We start from the raw sequence: 19,527 nt of genomic DNA, 5'->3' as shown, positions 1-19,527 counted from the left end.
GAAGGATATTCCTGGGCGTTAAGCCTGAATGGGCAAAATGAAGTGGGTTTCCTTACTGCAGGCTTCTCAGAACCTTCTGTGTGCCTCGCGGCTCAGCAGAAGGGCCGTGGGATGCAGCATTTCCAACCTTCCTTGGCCAGAAAACCCTCTCCCCTCGGGCAAATCACTTAGAAGGCTAAGGTGGCTAAGAGTCACGGGATTGTACCACCTTGTTCTCTGTGGAGTAGCGTAACCTGGAGAAAGTCACCAAGCTTCTGGAAGGTTTTTTCGTAAGTCCCAGGTATCATTCCAGGAAGGGTTAGGATTGATCAGGTCAGGAGGACAAGACAGAGGAGTTGGGAGGCAGTTCCTAGTAAATGTCGGATTCTTTGCTGGGAAGTTGAGTTACAGCTCCTCCAATGGTTGACGGTCCATACTTTTTTCTCTTTCTAAAGCTAGGAAATTGAGGTGTTCCCAGCTTGAAGATCACAGGAATCCTGAACTGGGGATCAAACCCAGGGCCGTCCGACTCCAAATTCATGCCCATTCCATTCCTTTCCATCATGGTGCATTACAAACACTTTATCTTGGGATCTGCAGAGTCGGTGCCCCACAAGGCAGTGGTTTCTCCAAGTCCTGTCTGTCTCTTTGTTCTGAATTGATACCAGAGAACGTGCCTGAGGCACTTGCTCAGCAGATGCAGACCAAGGACAGGAGAGGCAGGAAGCATGGCCCAGGGCTTTTCCTGGCTCCCAATGAGGGCAGAGGCCACGCCACCGCAGCTGAGGTCCTTTCTGCTATGTCTGGTGGTAGATGGCAGGCACCTCCATCTTGGTTAATCAGGGGGCGCTAGATGGTTCCAGAAAACTGAGATGGTTTATTCAACCTTATGCAGAGCTTCTTGGGGTCCAGTAAGTTATCTTTAGTACTATTTCTCTTTGTGGGTTGAAAGCCCCAATATGCTTTCTTTCCCTTTTTGCTTGGGGGATATAAAAATTAGTCCACAAATGGCTCGGGTTTTGTAACAAAGAAGACAGATAAGGTGGCTACGACCCTGGTGTGTGCTTTCAGCTCTGCTCTCCCTGTCACTTCAGCTCTTGTACTCTCTGGCCTCTTTGCATAGCGCTTCGAAAACCTTCCCCATTACTCCTCCTGCCTCCTCTTCGTCTTGTTCCTTATTCATTCATTCAGGAAACTTTAACTGAGCACCTGCTCCAAGTCGGGCATTGCCCTAGACGTTTGAAGATGAATGAGAGCTGGTCCCTGTCCTCAGATAAAACTGCACATCATGACAATCCAGCTGCTGGATTACTGCAGTGGATACAGGACAGAGCCCAGAGGGGAGGGACGTGAGGGAAGTCTTTTCACAGCTATCAGAGGACAGAGTGTGGAGCTATTTGAGAGAGGGTTCCTGGTGCAGAGGACACCTCTTCTTCGAAGGCCCGGAGGCGTAAGCAGAGTGGGATGTGAAGGAATTGTTTATGAGGATCTGGGAAAGGCTTAGGCTGCACCACAAAGGGAGGGCAGGGGGAAAGGAAGGGCTAGGAGCACAGAGGAGATCAATGGGTAGGGTCACAAGGGCCTACTCACCGTGCAAAGATGATTTGATTTTATTTGCGGGAAGTCGCAGAGCCCTTGAACTGTTGGATGGGCTAGGAATATCAATAAAATAGAAAGTAGCATGCTTAGAAATGGAGCTGCTGAGTCATCCTGAAGGCAGTGAGGAGGCTGGATTTGAAGGAGGTGGAAGATGCAGGGCTTCGAAGAAGAGCCAGCAAGGAGCAGCTGTAACAGCCCAGAAAGGACTGGAGGCAGGCCTGGTATGGAAGGGGTGCTGGCGCTGAGGTTGGTGGAGGGCTTGCTAATCCACCGGGGAGGAATTTACAGTGACTGTCTTGGGTGACCAGAAGGACAGTGTCTTAGCTGGAGATGGAGACCTAGAAGAGAGTGCAGGTTTGGAGAGAGGAGGGTGGGGGGAGTTCAGGTGTGATGATGCTTGTGGGTCCACCAGGTGGAGACGTCCCTCTGGTAGGTGGGAAACATTCACCTGGGTATCATTACTGGAACTAATCCTTTTTCTTTTTTCTTTTTAAATTTTTTTTTTTCTTTTTAATTTTTGGCCATGGGCTTCCCTGGTGGTGTGGTGGTTGAGAGTCCGCCTGCCGACGCAGGGGACACGGGTTCATCCCCTGGTCCGGGAGGATCCCACGTGCCGTGGAGCGGCTGGGCCCGTGAGCCATGGCTGCTGAGCCTGCGCGTCTGGAGCCTGTGCTCCGCAATGGGAGAGGCCACAGCAGTAAGAGGCCTGCGTACCGCAAAAAAAAAAAAAAAAAAAAAAATTTTTTTTGGCCATGCCGCTCGGCTTGTAGGATCTTAGTTCCCTGACCAGGGATGGAACCCGTGCCCTCGGCAATGAGAGTGCAGAGTCCTAACTACTGAACTGCCAGGGAATTCCCTCCCTGGGACTAATTCTGATTTGCCAAAACCATCCAGTAAATAGCATTTGATGGATTTCCCAGGACTATGGGGTGAGCTGGCCCAGCCATGGACGCGCTCCCCCCTGCCCTGCCCGCAATGTGGCTGCTTTCTGTCTTCCATTAATCAGGGCCTCTTTTTTTTTTTAATTAATTAATTTATTTATTTTGGTCTTTGCTGCTGCGCGCGGGCTTTCTTTAGTTGTAGCAAGCGGGGGCTACTCTTCGTTGCGGTGCACGGGCCTCACATTGCGCTGGCTTCTCTTGTTGTGGAGCCCGGGCTCTAGGTGTGCAGGCTTCAGTAGTTGGCAGCACGTGGGCTCAGTAGTTGCGGCACGCGGGCTTAGTTGCTCCTCAGCATGTGGGATCTTCCCAGACCAGGGATCAAACCCACGTCTCCTGCATTGGCAGGCGGATTCTTAACCACTGCGCCACCAGGGAAGCCCGTCACCGGGGCCTCTTGATGCTGATGAACTTTGCTTATGAATCACTGCCTGAGCTGCCGTGTTGGAGGCTCTGAGGGAGATTCATGTCCTGTCTGGGGAAGTACATCAGCCTCCTTTGCCTGATTTATTTTTTTAACTGGGCATTTAGAAATCTTTAAAGTACAGTCCAGTAGTGGTCATATCCCTTAAAATACAGTGTATTACAAGGGACAGTCCTTCCTCCGTGACAGCACCATCCATGATGGTCATTGTTTGGGTCCTGGGAATGATTTTACTCTGAGGACTTCTGTTTGAGAGTTGGCTTGTGCCCTTGAGAGTTGGGAGAGGATTTACTAAGGAGAGGTCTGGGTCCCTGATGCAATATTTGTTCATACTAATCCCTTAAATCAGTGGTTCTCAACTGGGTGCAGTTTCCCCCCACTCCCCACCTTTGGCAATGTCTGAAGACAATCTTGGTTGTCAAAGCTGGGGACCAAGTGCCCTGTCATCCAGTGGATAGAGGTCAGAGATGCTGCTAAACATCTTCCAATGCACAGGACAGGCCCCACAGCAAAGAATTATCTGGTCCCCAATGTTCATGGTGCTGAGGCTGAGAAACCTCGCTTTAACTGATCACATAATTTCATAGTTTATGAAAAACTATACCTTCTCCCTTGGCCTGGAATACTTTTTTGATCATCTTTCTCCTCCCCCATCAGTATTCTACCCATCTTCCGGGACCCAGCTTAAATGTCATCTCCTCCATGAAACTCTGCCTTGAGTTTCCAAGTTCTCCATTGAATCACCCCTTTCTCTGTTCCTACAAGCAAGTTGCTTGTTCCTCTGTTTTCCTTCATGGAGTCTTGATCCGTGGTTGGTGGAATCTGCGGATTTGAAGGGCCAGCAGTACTTCTTCATCCATACAGCCAACCTATCTGTTGGGCCCCCACCATATCTGGTGCTGGGTGCAGCTGTGAAAGGGAGAGGAGACCAAGGAGCTTGCTTTCTGTCCACTCTGTACTCTCTATAAAGTCCCAGATTGGCACTGTCACTAGTGGTATGTGTCGATCCTGTCATCTCGCTACATTACAAGCTCCTTGGGTCCTCTGCACCTTTGTCACAGTATTTTTGCACGTAGAGACTCAGTATGTATTAGTTGATTGAATAAGTAAATCTCGTGAGTTTGAAAATTTCTATATTACTTCAGCAGGTGCTTTCATAGGCTCTTTTTTTAATTAAAAATTTTAATTTTAATTTTATTTATTTATTTTGTGGCTGTGTTGGGTCTTCGTTGCTGCACATGGTTGCAGTACGATGGGGTGAGCTGGCCCAGCCATGGACGCGCTCCCCCCTGCCCTGCCCTCAGCGCGGCTGCTTTCTGTCTTCCATTAATCACCTGGGCCTTTTTGTTTTTTTAAATTAATTAATTAATTTATTTTGGTCTTTGCTGCTGCGTGCGGGCTTTCTCTAGTTGTAGCAAGCGGGGGTTACTCTTCGTTGCAGTGCACAGGCTTCTCATTGCGGTGGCTTCTCTGTGTCGCCGAGCACAGGCCCGAGGCACGTGGCCTTAAGTAGTTATGGCACACGGGCTCAGTAGTTGTGGCTTGTGGTCTCTAGAGCGCAGGCTCAGTAGTTGCGGCGCACGGGCTTAGTTGCTCCGCGGCATGTGGGATCTTCCCGGACCAGGGATCGAACCTGTGTCCCCTGCGTTGGCAGGCAGATTCTTATCTACTGCGCCACCAGGGAAGCCCAGCTCTTTTCTTTTTTAACTTTTTATTTTATATTGGAGTATAGTTGATTAACAATGTTGTGTTAGTTTCAGGTGTACAGCAAAGTGATTCAGTTATACATATGCATGTATCTATTCTTTTTCAAATTCTTTTCCTTAACAATGGAACTCAGGCACCTCGATAGTTTAATTTCACTCAAAAGCAATGACTATAAGGAGAAAGAGAAGGGGCCTGTTTACCTGTGCTCTCTGGGATGGGGGTGGGGATTAAAAAAAAAAATTAAAGGGGCCTGCTTGCGTACATCAGTGACTGAGCTGGAACAGGGCTCTGCTGTCTGGGTTGAGGCAGCCTGGGTCTCTGAACTGGAACCTTGGCTCAGAGAACTTGAATGGCTCCCCCAAAGTCACGGCCCTCACCTTACTTTTAGCTCCGCCGATTTAAGGTAGAAATGTGAAGAGTCCCTTGTACAAACCAGCACAAGGGGATGGGGTTTGCAGCCTCGAGCTGGCATAATTAGAGCTGGCATAATTAATGTCCGTTTCACTGGTTTGCTTCCCCAGCGGGGTTCTAGGGTTGTGTTCTCCCCATGGCCGCGGAGAGCTCGCGGGAAGGCAGTCTCAAGTGGAAACTGAGCAGGGCCTTGCAGCCGAGTGGCTCTGAGTTTGAACCTGGCTTTTGTGACTTGTCTGAGCCTCATTTCCCCCACCTGTCATATGAATATGATGACATACCCCCTTATGAAATGATTGTGAGGACTGAGTGAGAAAATGGAGAGCTCAGTAGCAGGCTCTCATTACTTTAAGATGAGTTAAGATGGTAGCTTTAAGATGAGTTGTGATGACTTTGAAAGCTCCAAGCCTAGAAGTTGGCCCGTGGAAGGCTACATAAATCCTACCGTCAGGAATGGAAAAGCTCACAGTGTCTGGACCACTGATTTGTCCTAGTACAATAAATTATGTGTCTAAGGGGCTCGCAGATTCTTTTCCAAACAAGCACACGAGCAAGTACAAAGAGAACCAACCAAGGGGAGGGAGGGGAGGAAGGAGGGAGGGGGAGGGAGAGGATGCCTTCGGAAAACAGGAAGGAGTAAAAGATCCAAATGGACCTTTGGGGGGGAGGGGAGAAGGCAAAGAATGGAGGAATGACATTTTGTGTTAAAAGCAGAGGTTTTTGGTCAACCTATCTACTTTCAGTTTCATCATTTCCTGAGAATCCTAATTTAGCCTCTGGTTGTGTCCTCTCGATTATGGCCTAAAAAGGCAACTACTTGGGTTTCTTGGAGTTGGACTGGCACCCACAGGAAGCCGGCATGGAAAGGGCTGGCTTTAGCCTGATCTGATCTCCAATGGGCCAGAGCCGCCTCCTTTCTCCTTAACCCGTTGCTGGCCTGCTGAGTCCCACAGCTTCCCAGGACTTCTGAGGTTCCCTAATCTGAGTCACGAGCGCTTTCCTGCAGACAGTTTTCTTAGTGCTGGTGTTGTTGCTGCCGCGTGGGTACCCTGCCCAAGCGGCCGTGCACACCAGTGTACCCTCGGGGGCCAGAAAAACACCCAGACAGATGTTCCTTTGCTCCCATAACTCCACTTGAGAACTTATGTCAAGGTGGTCCATTAGATAAGAGGAAAAGAGCTAGTAAGCGGTATTTTTTTTTAAAATCACTTTGGAATATCATGCAGCCATTAAAAGTGATCACTAACGAGGCTTTGGGGTCAGGGGTCCTGGGTTCGAGTCCTCGCCCCCAGCTGTGTCAACAACAGGTTACTTTCCTCTCAGCCTCTGCATTGTCCCCCGTAACAATGAAGTATTTGGATAAAAACCATCAAGAAGCGGACTATGGCCCTGTGGGGAAGCGGTCAGAGTGAGGAGAGAAAATACAAAATGTGAAACTCCCTGCCTGAGATAGTTAAAAATCTAGTGTTTCTATGAGCTGGGACCAGAAGGGACCATTAAAAAAAAAAGAAAACTAATTTTTGTGGGAGAGTGTCAGGAATTTGGTGGTGCGTCTTTTTCTTTCATCTTGTAAACTGTTCTATTACACGCAGTTTTTAAAAAATTTCAGAGGCCGTTTAGCATGGTCCCAAGACAGGGCGGGGAGAAGTGGCGGGTGCTGGCTGCCGCAATCAGGCAGTCGCCTCCCTGGTGTCCTTTCTATAAAGCCCCTTCCTTCCACTGCTCACAGCTCTGGACGGTGGAGGCTTGCTCCACCTGCATCCTTAGAGGTGAGAGTTAACCTGTGTGCTGGCTTCCCTGCCAGGCACACAAGAGTCAGCAGCCACTGGGGCCCAGGAGCCTCTACCTGACACAGGTGGAAACAGGAGCTCCGCTGCTGCCCTGTGGCCCCCAAATCCTTGAATGTGGATGTTCCTGTCCAGGCCTGGTGAGAAGGCTCTTGAATAGAAACGCCATTGTTTATCGTGACCTCTGCAGCTCTCCCCACCGGTCTAGCCCCATGTATTGATCTGGGCACATCATTCCGGCAGAGTCGCTGAAACTAAAGGGCTCTGTCCTTGGCTGGTCAAGCAGCCGTGTTTAATGAAAAGTCCTGCTCAGAGAGGGCTGCTGAGGCCAGTCGGGACTCCTCAAGCCCACTGTCCAGGGGTGGCTTGGCCTCGCTGGAGGCAGAGGGCTGCAGCCTGATTCAGCTCTGAGGGGGCAGGGTGTACCCCTCCCTCTTATAGGAAGTATGGCTTGGCCTGCAAATCTCAGATAGCTATCAGAGGTAGACAGTGCTGGCCTGTACCTGCCCCCTGCCCCCCCACTGAGGCCTGAAGGTAGGGTAGAACCAGGAGCTGAAGGTGGGGGGTTGGGTGGAGTCTTCCCCTGCTACCTGCTGCAATGTTCATGGCCTCCAGTGCAGGCTCACTGATGAAAGGGCCTGGCAGTTCACCCAGATTCCCAGGGTAGGCCAAAGGCCAAACGCCCAGGGCCTGCAACCTGGAGGTAGCCCGCATACTCTTTGCTCTAGGTTACCCCGGGGTTGGAGTTGCTGGGGTGAACTGGAGTTTGATGAGGACCAGAAGTCGTTCTGCCATCCCTGAGGGATCACTCACTGTTGACGGTCTCAGGCCGAGGGAGTGAGAATGTTGGATTTCACCCTGCTCTGCTTTTTTTTTTTTTTTTTTGTGGTACGCGGGCCTCTCACTGTTGTGGCCTCTCCCGTTGCGGAGCACAGGCTCTGGACGCGCAGGCCCAGCGGCCATGGCTCGCAGGCCCAGCCGCTCCGCGGCATGTGGGATCTTCCCGGACCGGGGCATGAACCCGCGTCCCCTGCATCGGCAGGCAGACTCTCAACCACTGCGCCAGCAGGGAAGCCCTGCTCTGCTTTTTGACAGGCCACATGGTCCATACAAGGAAGGCTCATTCTCAGCCTCCCTGGCTGCCTGATGATGCCCAGTAAATATCTGCTGAATGTTGTGGGATGCATTCCCCTGTACCGCCCGTGCTCCCCTCAGCTTACTGACAGTTTCAGCCCAGCCCCAATGTTGGCCTAACTTCTTTCGCAAGACCCCAGGCACAAGTGTGCTGGGAAGAGGCCAGGCCTGGGGACCAGGCAGATCTGGGTTAGCCCATAACTGGGCCGGGCAACTCTGGGCAAGCGACTTGCCCTCTCTGGACTGTTTCCTCATTTGTAAACTGGGGAAAATAAGAGCTTTTTTTTCCCAGGGTGACTGATGGTTAGGTGAGGTTGGGAATAAACGAAACCTGATGTTGGTAGGTAGGTACTTAATGATTGGCCCCTTCCCCCCTTCTCTTGGAGTGATCTTGTAAAGGGTGTCTTCACTGGACTGGGTTGGTGGAACTCCTAACGAGCAGTGGACTTGGGGTTTTGGGGGACAGGGTTGACGTGAATCCCTTTTTGCATATCGATGGGAGATTGTCCTCTCCTTTCCGGGTTTCAAGTCTGAGGAACCAGCAGCCAGGGAGGCCCTGTGCTCGCTGATTGTTGCGAGCTCTAGAGCACGGTGGTGACGTGACTGGGGAGATCGGTTTGGGGACCCTGGGTGCTAGGACTTTGCAGAGGGCGACTGGCCCGTGGTCAGATGGACGGCAGAGAGGCAGAAGACAACTGGTATTTACTCTGGCACAGAGAAGGCTTTGATCTGTTTGAACGGACTGGCCAGTGTGGAGGTGAGGACGGCTGGATTTGGGCCTGTCTAGCCTCCAGACCCACCCGGAAGATGAGGCCGGCCAGGTGGTCTGCAGCCATCCCATTCCTGCCTTGTTTGCTGCTGCCTAACTCTGGGCCCTGCCTGCTGCTTCTGGGGGTGGTCCTTGCAGGTGGATGGTGCCCCTTGGTCCCCCCAGAGGGGCTGCCAGGGTTTGCTTGTGCTGAGAACATAAACAAAGGCCCTGGCTGAGCTCGCTGGGGAGGCTGCCAGGCCCTGCCGCTTGGCTTTGCCTTCCCTTGTGGTGGGTGGGAGCTGGCAGATTTCCTAGAAAACAGCCTCTCCTGGAGTGAGTCCAGGGGAGCCCCTCAGCCTTGATCTGGAAACCATTTAATGAGCCCAGATAAGAAGGCCTGGGCAGCCCAGACTTTCGCTTTTGTTCTCTGCCTCCCAAGCCTTCAGCCTCCTTGGCATCCAAATTCCTGTTGGGATCAGGAAGCATGAAAGACTGTGAGACTCTGGGTTTGGATCTGGGGTCCTCCTGGCTTCCTGGGCCTGGGGAGGGAGCCTTGATCTCACAAGGGAAAAGCTTCCCGGTGTCATGAGCTAGTCAATGAGCTTCTGGGTTGTTCCCCTGGTGGCTGTGGGCTGGCTCTGTCCTAGACCAGGGTTTCTTTTTCTTTTATTAATTTAATTTAATTTATTTTATTTTTTATTTATTTTTTGGCTGCGTTGGGTCTTCGCTGCTGCGCACAGGCTTTCCCTAGTTACAGCAAGCAGGGGCTACTCTTTGTTGTGGCGCGCAGGCTTCTCATTGTGGTGGCTTCTCTTGTTGTGGAGCACGGACTCTAGGCAAGCAGGCTTCAGTAGTTGTGGCTCGCGGGCTCTAGAGCGCAGGCTCAGTAGTTGTGGCGCACGGGCTTAGTTGCTCTGCGGCATGTGGGATCTTCCCAGACCAGGGCTCGAACCCGTGTCCCCTGCATTGGCAGGTGGATTCTTAATCACTGCACCACCAGGGAAGTCCCTAGACCAGGGTTTCTTAGTCCTGCTTTTGGTTCACTCAAAGCAGCTGTCCTCCCCGCTGATCCCAGCCTGAGCCTGTGAGCAGGAATAAGTACTGTGGTTAGACTATGGGAGACCACAGAGACCAGGAGTCCTTCTTAGGTAACTCTGGACTAAACCTCTTACCTCCAGAGAGCTTGTTTCCTCATCTGTAAAATGGGATGATAACACATACTTTACCCACTTTACAGAGTTGTTAGGAGGAGGATCTTCTGAGATAGTGAAGTGTGTGTGATAGTATTTCATAAACTATAAAATCACTCAGATAAGAGGGATCATTATTTTATCTTTCTTTTGCAAATCAGCTTCAAAAAAGGCAAACACAGATGGACTTATGTTCTCCTCGCCCATAAATTATGAGCGTTGCCTTTTTACATTAGTGCCCCAGAAGGGAAGCACTCATTACTCTCCAGGATGTGTCCTGGAGCCTGACTTCTTTGCTTCTCGCCTTATTTCTTGGGGCGATGGAATTAAAATCTGTTGGCAACATATTGGTGTTGTGTTTTCTTCTCTTGGTTGACTCCGTGAAATAGGAAAAAGCTTTTTAAACTGGAGCCTTCCACTCTGTGCACTTGTAGTCAGTTGCCTTTTTTGGGTTAACTAGAAATGCGTTCTTGTTGGAAGTCCTCTTAAACTGTGTGGTCACTTTCCTGCCTTAGCAGGTATAGCTTAGTGTGACTCTAATTACATCTGTCTGAGCCTTATTATGCATATCATTTGGCACAGTCGTTGTTTATAGATTTGTTTGTGCATCAATCCTGGGATACATCTTACCATTAATTCCTTACAGAATCTCTGATATCAACTTGTTTTTTCAGTGATGTACACCTTTCTCCCGAAAGTAGAGGGCGAGAAAATTTTGACAAATTGTACGATCTGGTTATATATAATTTTACTTATTATAATGCTGTACAGTTTGCAAACACATGACGCGAGTGATCTCTTTGTGGCTGGTATAGTTGTAGCTAACGTTGTATCCTTTTTTTTCTCCCGGTCCTGGCTCTAAGTCACCATGGCGCAGCAAGCTGCCGATAAGTATCTCTATGTGGATAAAAACTTCATCAATAACCCGCTGGCCCAGGCCGACTGGGCTGCCAAGAAGCTGGTATGGGTGCCTTCAGACAAGAGTGGCTTTGAGCCCGCCAGCCTCAAGGAAGAGATGGGTGAGGAGGCCATTGTGGAGCTGGTGGAGAACGGGAAGAAGGTGAAGGTGAACAAGGATGATATCCAGAAGATGAACCCACCCAAGTTCTCCAAGGTGGAGGACATGGCGGAGCTCACGTGCCTCAACGAAGCCTCGGTGCTGCACAACCTCAAGGAGCGCTACTACTCAGGGCTCATCTATGTAAGTGAGCGGGGCTCTGCACGGGTGGGAGGTTCCAGGGCTCATCTACATAAAGTGGGCGGGCTCTGCACGGGAGGGAGGCTCCAGGGCTTATTTACATAAATGAGTGGGGCTGTAGGCGGGAGGGAGGACCTGCCGAGAAGGAGATGCACTGACTGGTGTTAAGTGGAAAAGTCCTCCTTTATAGACCAGCTTCGCCCAGGCTTCTGATATGGCAGGTGGGAAGAATTGAGGCCCAGAGAGGGCAAGGGACTTATGCAGAGTCACACAGCCAGGTGCTGGCAGGCCTGAGACTGGAACTCGGGGTTCAGTATCTCTGTCTTTCTTGATGAAAATATTGTATGGACCAAATTAAAAGCCCCTGTCCCTCGGGGTATTAACCACTTAAATTCAGCATTAGTGACCTGCAGAAAAACAAACAGCCTTAAAGGAAGCATTGCTTGTCTGTGGAGGGGAGATGGGAGCTAAGTGCTGTTGTCTGGGAGGGGGACTCTCCCCTTGGCATCCTCCACTGCTTACGTTAGAACCACTCCGCTGGCTCTAAGAAATGGGTCCTGCTCAGCAAAGCAGAGTGATTCAGGTCATGGGAATTGGAGCCTCCAGGATCTGGTTCCAGTCTTGGCCCTTCCTGACCATTTGACATGGCTACGTGGGGCCTCACTTCCTCATCTATGAGGAGTCATGAAAGCATTGTAAAGCACCAGCCAGCCCTGGGCTCGCGGAGAGCCTCGGCTCTGTAGCTGCTCCCTTTTGTCGTAGGTGAAGGTAATTCCGACCCTCTGCTCGGCCTTTTATGGGTGTCGCTGTTCAGCTTGGGTCCTGTTAGAGCATTGCTGAGTGTGAAACAAGTCGGTGGCCTGCACTTGCCTATCAGCTGGCTGCAAACGGAAATATTAGGAAAGTGCATTTGACGTTAGTTACTTCATCTCTCAGAGCGTGGGTTTTACTCTAGGCAGGCATGGACCTGCGCCTACAACTCGTGGGCAGGACCAGAGCCTTTTCTCCAGAGCTCCTCAGCTGGAGGCGTTAGGCCTTAACTCCCGTTTTTGCTTCTTTGCTGGCATCTCCCGTGTGCAGATCCTCCTGCTTCAGTCCAGCCTCCTCCTTGGCATCCTCACCAAAAGGAAGTCGATTGTCTGTGCAGTTGCCCTAATGGAGACCCCCAGCAGGTGCAGAGCTGCGGGGAGATCAGAGCCGCTCGATGGGGCTGCCTGGGCAGGGGGCGCTGCCTCATTCACAGGCCCTCTCTCTGTACACGCTGTTCCAAATTGCGACCCCGGGAGCCTTTGTGCGGTGTGTCTGCCTGGCGTTGTGGGGAGCGTGGCTAATTCTGCGCCACAGCTGCTCTGTCTGTTTCTTTGGTGGGGGGAGGCCCGGGGGCAGGGGGCAGTCGGGCACAAAGAGCTTCTGTGGCCCGTGAATGGAGCAGCTCCCTGGTGTGGCCGTGTGGGAGCAGAGCCACTTGTTCAGTGTCTGTGCCTCCACGGGCCTCCAGCAGGATGAGCTCACAGTACAGCCCCTTCCTCCCACCTGAGCTGCAGTGTTCATTCCTCGGGGCTTAGTTTCATCATCCACTGATTTGATGGGATTAGCCCAGAGAACTTTGAGGTCCTCTTGAACCCCCCCATGGGACCATCTGCCCACACAGCTGTCAGAAAGGCTTGTCCTAGTAAAACCCAGGCCCCTTCTGCCGTCACCACCAGCTGTTTCCAAACATCTGGCCCCGTGGCACGCCCTAAATGTGTGGCCACGTTGTCCTTCGCTTTCATCGGGCTGGATTTCCTAGAGTGTGGGTTTTCTCAAACCCCAGGAACAAAGCTCACTTGTTTCTGAGCTCCTGGGATGACCTCGCTGCTCCCTGGCCTGCTATCTCAGCCCCACCCGACAGTCATGGAGGGAAAACCAGAGGTTTCCCGCCGTGCTCCCGTCTTCCCATAATACCCGAGCTGCAGGTTGCCAACACCTCGTGCAGACTTCTTTGCTTCAGAGCTTTCCTGGTACCTCCTGAAGAGAGTAGTTGGAGGGAGAACAATTGACTGATTATCCCAGGAAGAAGGAAGCTCAGGGCCCTGCGTCCCCTCCTCCACGCAGAAGAGGCAGTCAGGCACCCTTGTTCATTTCCAAGGTCATCTGCTCTTTTGCACGGGGGCCGGTGCGTGGTTGGTGGGTCCTTCCCGAGCTCTGCTTTCAGCCTAACTTCTGCTTGAAAAGTCCAAGACCTGTAGCCCCTGGCCAGTGCTGGGAAGGGCCTCTGTGCTCCCGACTGGTTCCTGTGTGGACCCTGTCTTTGGATTCAGCCACAAGATCCACCCTCAGTTTTGGCGAGACTGGAGTGGGCAGGGTGGAAGGGACTGGACTGACACACACCCAGCCCCTCAGATGTTGCCTGCTGTTGGATCGGGGGGCAACACTGTGGACAGTGAGGGTCGAGGCCACCTGTAGCAAGGGAAACAAAAAGATGTGAGGAGTTCGGAGAACCAGCTTCCGTGACCAAGGAGGTCTGCACTGGGGGGATTGTGGAACCTAGGTCTGCTCCCAGCTCTGCCAGGAACTGCCTCGTGGCCTTCAGCCATCACTCAACAGTCGGGGCTGCAGGTGTGAGTCACGGCTTCTGGGCCTCGCTTTGCCTGGCTTCTTCTGGGCCTGTGGCCTGTTTCCCTAGGGAGAAGGTGCTTGGGTTGCTCCAGCTACCTAAAGAAAGCTGTCCCCCCACAATGAGCACCCGTCACCTGGGTGGTCTCAGGGGGTCTCGTCCAGCTATTAGGAGTCTGTCTTTTTTTCCTTGTCGGGGAGAAGGATCTTGAAAAAAAAAAATAGTGGGAAAATTATTATTATTAGAAAAAGAGGACACTGAAGAAAGGCAGATCTGTCTAGACCGGTGCCACCGGAAACCGCTTTCCTGACCTACTCTGAGCCTCTCTCCATGGCTGTGCTGGGTGCTGTGATCCGCATAACCACTCAGTGAGGATCAACTAGTCTGCGTGTGCCCATTTTACAGATTGAGAAATGGAGGGAGAGGGAGGTTAAGAAACTTGCCCTTGCTGAGGTTTGACTCTGGGGTCTGATTTTAACCTGGTCATCTCAGACTTGGGATATCGGGTATATTCTCGGGAGCCTCACGTGGAGTGTTGACGAATTGGGTTCCCCTTCGAGAGGAGACCTGAGTCTTGGAGAAGGCTCACAGGGGACATGAAAGTGGTCTTTAAGTTTGTTTTTTGGTTTTTTTTTTAATTAATTTATTTTTATTTTATCTTCTTTTATTTTTGGCTGCGTTGGGTCTTTGTTTCTGCGCACGGGCTTTCTCTAGCTGCGGCGAGCGGGGGCTACTCTTCGTTGCAGTGTGCAGGCTTCTCATTGCAGTGGCTTCTCTTGTTGCGGAGCACGGGCTCTAGGTGCACGGGCTTCAGTAGTTACGGCTCGCGGGCTCTAGAGCACAGGCTCAGTAGTTGTGGCGCACGGGCTTAGTTGCTCTGCGGCATGTGGGATCTTCCCAGACCAGGGCTTGAACCCGTGTCCCCTGCACTGGCAGGTGGATTCTTAACCACTGCGCCACCAGGGAAGCCCCGGTCTTTAAGTTTTTTAGAGATTTTCATGTGAGTGTCTCTGGAAGGTTCCAGGGAGAGAGGTATCTGTCAGCGATCTGTCATCCCACAAAGCATCCTAGATGGTTGAGGAGTGCCATGAGTCTTTCCCAGTGCTGGGAAAGTTTAGGCTTGAATATCTCAGAGGGTCCTTAAGGGTAGAATAATTTGTATTTCCACACCGTTTGCTTGCTGCAGCCGAATCCTTTTCCCTTTGTGCATCTCTCACGATGCCAAACACATCTTTATCGTCCTTGGATCTGAGTTTCGTAACTGGACTCCTACTGTCCACGAAGCTTGCCCCAGATCTCGCCCGCTGCACACGCTTGTCAGCGTGCACGGCTGGCAGCAGTCTTGCAGTCGAGGGAGGCTCCCCTCAACTGAAAGAGCAGAGATGGTGCTGGTGCCCCAGCGCCTCGGCAGGTCTGCCGGAGTGGGGCCCGGAGAACCGGGGGCTCCAGGGGGGACTCTCACATCAGGCTGACTCGGGGTCCTTAGGGACAGCAGGCATTTTGCCACAAAGTGTGCCCGACGTTGAGAATCAGACTTGCTAACCCATTCCTGTTTGCCGCTCTTTTCTTTCAGACCTACTCAGGCCTGTTCTGTGTGGTCATCAACCCTTATAAGAACCTGCCCATCTACTCCGAAGAGATCGTGGAAATGTATAAGGGCAAGAAGAGGCATGAGATGCCTCCCCACATCTACGCCATCACAGACACCGCCTACAGGAGTATGATGCAAGGTGAGCGCCGTGGCCTTCCCAGGGGCTGAGTCTTTACCTCTAGCCTTGTTGGCATCTTTGCAGGTGCTCCTTCACGGTGATCTTGTGGCTGCATTGGTGTTGATGGCCCTGGTGAGGGGGCCGTGCATTGTGGAGGTCTGTAAGCCATTGCGTGAGAGTCAAGACCAGCGGCTATCAAAGGAGATGTTTGTATGTTGATAGAATGTTCAAGAAGCTTTAAAAAATGCATTTCCTAATTATTTTCCCAATTTCTCATTCTTGTCAGGAGCTCCTGTGCCAGTCCTCTGACTTCCAGGCCCCCTCTTCCACCAGTTACTTCCTTTCCTTCATTCTTTTCACCTCTTCTCTTCTACACAGTTTGGAAACATGCTTGAGTTTTCACATCTTTAAAAAAAAAAAAAACACACAAAGTCTCTCCTGGATTCTGTGCCCTACTGTAGGTTGTCTCTGCTCTCTCTCCCCCGTCATAGTGGAGCTTTTTAGAGGAAGTATCCGTGCTTACCACCTCTGTTCAACACTTCTCAGCCACACTCCTTGCCCTGCACGTCGTGCCCCCCATTCTGTGTGACAAAGGCCACCCTCCCTTCTGTGGAGCTCTGAGCTCTTATCTTACTTAACCTCTCCCAGGATTGGACAGTCTTACCCACTTCCTTTTGAAAGCGCTTCCTTCCTGTGACTCTCTGGTTCCCCTAATCTCTGCCTTGCCCATCTGCATGCTTCTCCCCCGTTACACCTGGTGCTTCTCAAGGTCTCGTCCTCTGGACCATGGCCCATCCACTCGAGTGGTTTCGCCATCACTTTCCAGCTGAGGACCGGCTCTGTTAGCTGATTGCTGCCAGCCACTTGCTCCCAGCTGCCATTTCTCCATCCACCCAGTCACCCAAGCCTGGAACCTGGCTCACCTTACACTGTCCCCTTTCTCTCTCACCCCTTTTTCCAAGCCAGTCAGCACTCTCTATAGATTGTATCTCTTTTAACATTTCTGACCTCCTTCCCCCTCTTGTCTCTGTGGCCCTGGCCTTAGTTCAGGCCTCTACAATTTTTTGCCTGTACTATTGCTGTGCCTCTTAACCTTTGCTCTTAATAGAGCCCTCTCTCTGTGCTTCTATCAGAGAGTCGTCTTTCTGGAATGCAAATCTGATCAAACCCCCGATTTGAACTCTTGAAAAGTCTCCTCAATTGCCCCAGAGATAACCCTTAAACCCTCCAGCAGCATACGGTGCCCTTTGTAATTGGCCTGCTGCCTACCTCTCCAACTTGCTGGCTACATGGAACTCCTTACATTTCTCCAGTAGGCCTCTCTGCCTGAAGCCGCCACGCCTGTTCCATCTGCCCTGCAATAGCTGGCAAGTCTCCAGTCTTTTGTTAAAGGCATGACTGAAGCATTACTGCCAGCCTGGGAGGATGTCTGGGCTAGCCCTAGTAATACTTTGACTTAGGTGTAGACTGGGCCCAGGTTGCCTTTATATTCTCAGAGCTTAGTCAACTCCCTAGCACAGGGCTATGTTCTCATATCTTGTATGGATAGTGGTTTTTCATGTCCTATTACATGGGCATCCTTTTTTTTTTTTTCCTTAAACTTTGTAGTCAATCTAGGTTGTGGTGGTGATGAGTCTTACCGTATTAACAACTTTGTCCCTGGTTTAGTGGTTTAAAATGGCAACGTGTGGGTCTGTCTTGTACCATCCACACAGTGCTGTGGAAGGTGTTTCATTGCCAAGCTTGGTGAATTACATAGGTTGTACACGTTTGGCCTACCCTTTGGCTCATGTTCACGTCTATCAAAATTCGTTGAAGAAGCCAGCCCTTTCGTTTTAAAGTAGGATGTCTGTTTCAGAGTGCTAACTAGAACAGTCTGGTAGGAGAACATTCTGTGGGATTCCGGAAGAGCCTGAGTCTGTCTCTAGAGGTTATGAGTCAGTTTTCTCCTTGCTCTCATAATTGGCCTCATGCAGGAAGTGCACCCTGGAGTATTCTTGAGCTCCGCACGACTGAGTTAGGGCATGTTCCCACACTTGGATCCCAGACCTGAAAGGTTTTCTAGCAAGTGGGATTTTTCACTTCTTCCCAAGCCATTATGATAAGAATAATGTAGTGATGTACAGCATGGTGCCAGGAGTCGGAGTCTCTGGAACTGAACTGCCAGCCTTTTTTCTGACAATCTGTGGGACTTCTTCCCAAAGAGATTTCGCCCAATTATTGTGTGTTCAACAACCACAAAGAATTTTGAGGGGCAAAAGTCAGCGCTATAGGTTGGATATAATTGGGGGGAAAAAAAAAAAGGAGCTTGCAGAGGACTGGAGCTTTCCTGTGTGTTGATCAGGAAGTCTTGGCCATAATGCAATGGCCTTGATGGGAACTGAGGAGCCACCCCAAGTTATGAGGGTGAATGGGTGGGTGTTTTCATCTTTTGGATATCTGTAGGCACAGGAAACCTAAGGTCTTGTTGCTTTTTTAAAATTATCTGTGTGGGTGCTGGGTCCGTGTACTTTCTAAACCTCAGTCTGAGAAGTTTTGGCCCGTTTCTGCTTCATGTTAGACCCGGTGCAGCTCTTCAGCCCCCATGTTGACCGAGGACGTTTCCAAGTTCCCTCTTGTCGCACACAGTTGACCCGCAAAGCAATCAGCAACAGATTTCTTGTTCTTGGGACAGGGAGGAAGTTAATTAACAGAAGTTGCCCTGTTAGGACAAGATGGTTCACCAGTAAAGTAAAGGAAGGTCTCGAGCGGAGCCTTTGGTGCCTGCCCTGAGTCAGGTATGGACAGTGGAGCCTTGGGGTCTGCAGGCTGTTAGAATCAGTGCCTCTCTTTTGGAGGGCGTGTCTTACTTATTAGCACATGCTGCCCCTCTGGCTTAGGGGAACACAGGTCTGTTCTCTGACACTTCCATCCTAAAAGCCACAGCCAGACAGTTCCTTTTCTGCTTTTTCTTTAAACAGGAACTAGAAAAAGATTTCCTCCCTGAGCTGGCCGTGGCTTATGACATACTAGCATTTATTCTGCCAAATAGGGGAGTTGGTGACTTTGTCTGGAGACGTTTATGAGATGAGCTCTTTGACTTCTCCCAGGGACCTCCCTCCGTCTTTCATCTCTTAAATGCTCTGGTTTGCCTGTAAGTCCTGATTTACGCCTGCTGTCTTGCAGTTAGTACTAACACTGCCCTCTCTCCCTTTCAGAAGCGCTCCCGTTTAGATGATGAATTATATGGTTACTTTACCTGTTTGTCGGACGAAGCCAGGGTTTGGGGCTGGATATCCATTCTCTGTTTTTTTTTTGGGGGGGGTGGGGAGTTTGTCCCGAGCATTATGGGATGCTTCACAGCATCTGGGCCTCTACGCACTCGATGCCAGCAGCACCCTCCCTCTGCAGTTGTGACAACCAAAAAGGCCCCTAGACATTGTTACCAAATGTTCCCTGGGGGGGCAAAATTGTCCCCACTGCAGAACCACTGGACTAAGCATTGCAGATTGGTTTTATTCTGGGCGTCAGCTCCCATCAGTAGTGCCTTGCCTAACCCTGTGTTGACAAAGGATCTGAGACTCAGTGCCGAGGAATGCTGGGATAGATTAGTGCTGTCTGCCGTGGGCACAGGTTGGGGCATGGCAGCATATGGTAGCCTGGATTAGGCCACGGAGGTAGGAGATTGGAAAGTGCCTGAATACTGAGAGGTTGAGTACATTGCTCTGGCACCGGAGGCGACGGCAATCCAGGTGGAGAGACAGACATGTTTGTACACAGGGATCTGTGGCCAAAGCTGTCTAACAGGACGAGTTGCCACCTCCACCTGGTGCCAGTGTGACTGCGGCAGGTGTCGGCTGTCTTGGGAATTCAGAGGAAGGTGTGGCCGCCGAGGCCTAGGGTGGTCGGAATGGCACCCTGGAGGTCGGCTCCTGTGGAAAGGCTGGCAGGTATATGTCAGTAAATGGTTGCAGCACAGCCCAGACGTGCCCGGCCTAGTCTTGTTTGTTTTAATCCTCAGCCTTGGGTTTAATTAAAGTTGCGGTGACCTGGTAGGTTCACCCTCCCAACCCTGGCTTTCCCGTTCGGTTAATTTGTTGTCCTGGGCATTACTGGGTCTTCCTA

At 51.1% G+C, this 19,527-nt stretch overlaps 1 protein-coding gene across 3 annotated transcripts in view; it reads left to right on the top strand.

The window, feature by feature from the left end:
• The window catches only part of MYH9 (myosin heavy chain 9), a 92,834-nt gene that overhangs the window by 22,411 nt on the left and 50,896 nt on the right, over positions 1-19,527 (top strand). The window contains exons 2-3 of one of the 3 annotated variants that reach the window (XM_027107515.1): positions 10,784-11,121; positions 15,288-15,444. In XM_027107515.1, the coding sequence (XP_026963316.1) occupies positions 10,789-11,121; positions 15,288-15,444 (490 nt within the window). In that variant the 5' untranslated portion in view covers positions 10,784-10,788. Of the gene's footprint in view, positions 1-10,783; positions 11,122-15,287; positions 15,445-15,505; positions 19,353-19,527 lie in introns of those variants that run through there. The other 2 variants (XM_027107517.1, XM_027107518.1) reach the window with 2 other exon arrangements.

The sequence above is a fragment of the Aethalodelphis obliquidens genome, unplaced genomic scaffold (genome assembly GCF_003676395.1).
Source record: "Aethalodelphis obliquidens isolate GAN/ISIS:26980383/991018 unplaced genomic scaffold, ASM367639v1 scaffold8, whole genome shotgun sequence".
Lineage (NCBI taxonomy): Eukaryota > Metazoa > Chordata > Mammalia > Artiodactyla > Delphinidae > Aethalodelphis > Aethalodelphis obliquidens.
This window is presented reverse-complemented; position numbering and strand designations above follow the sequence as displayed.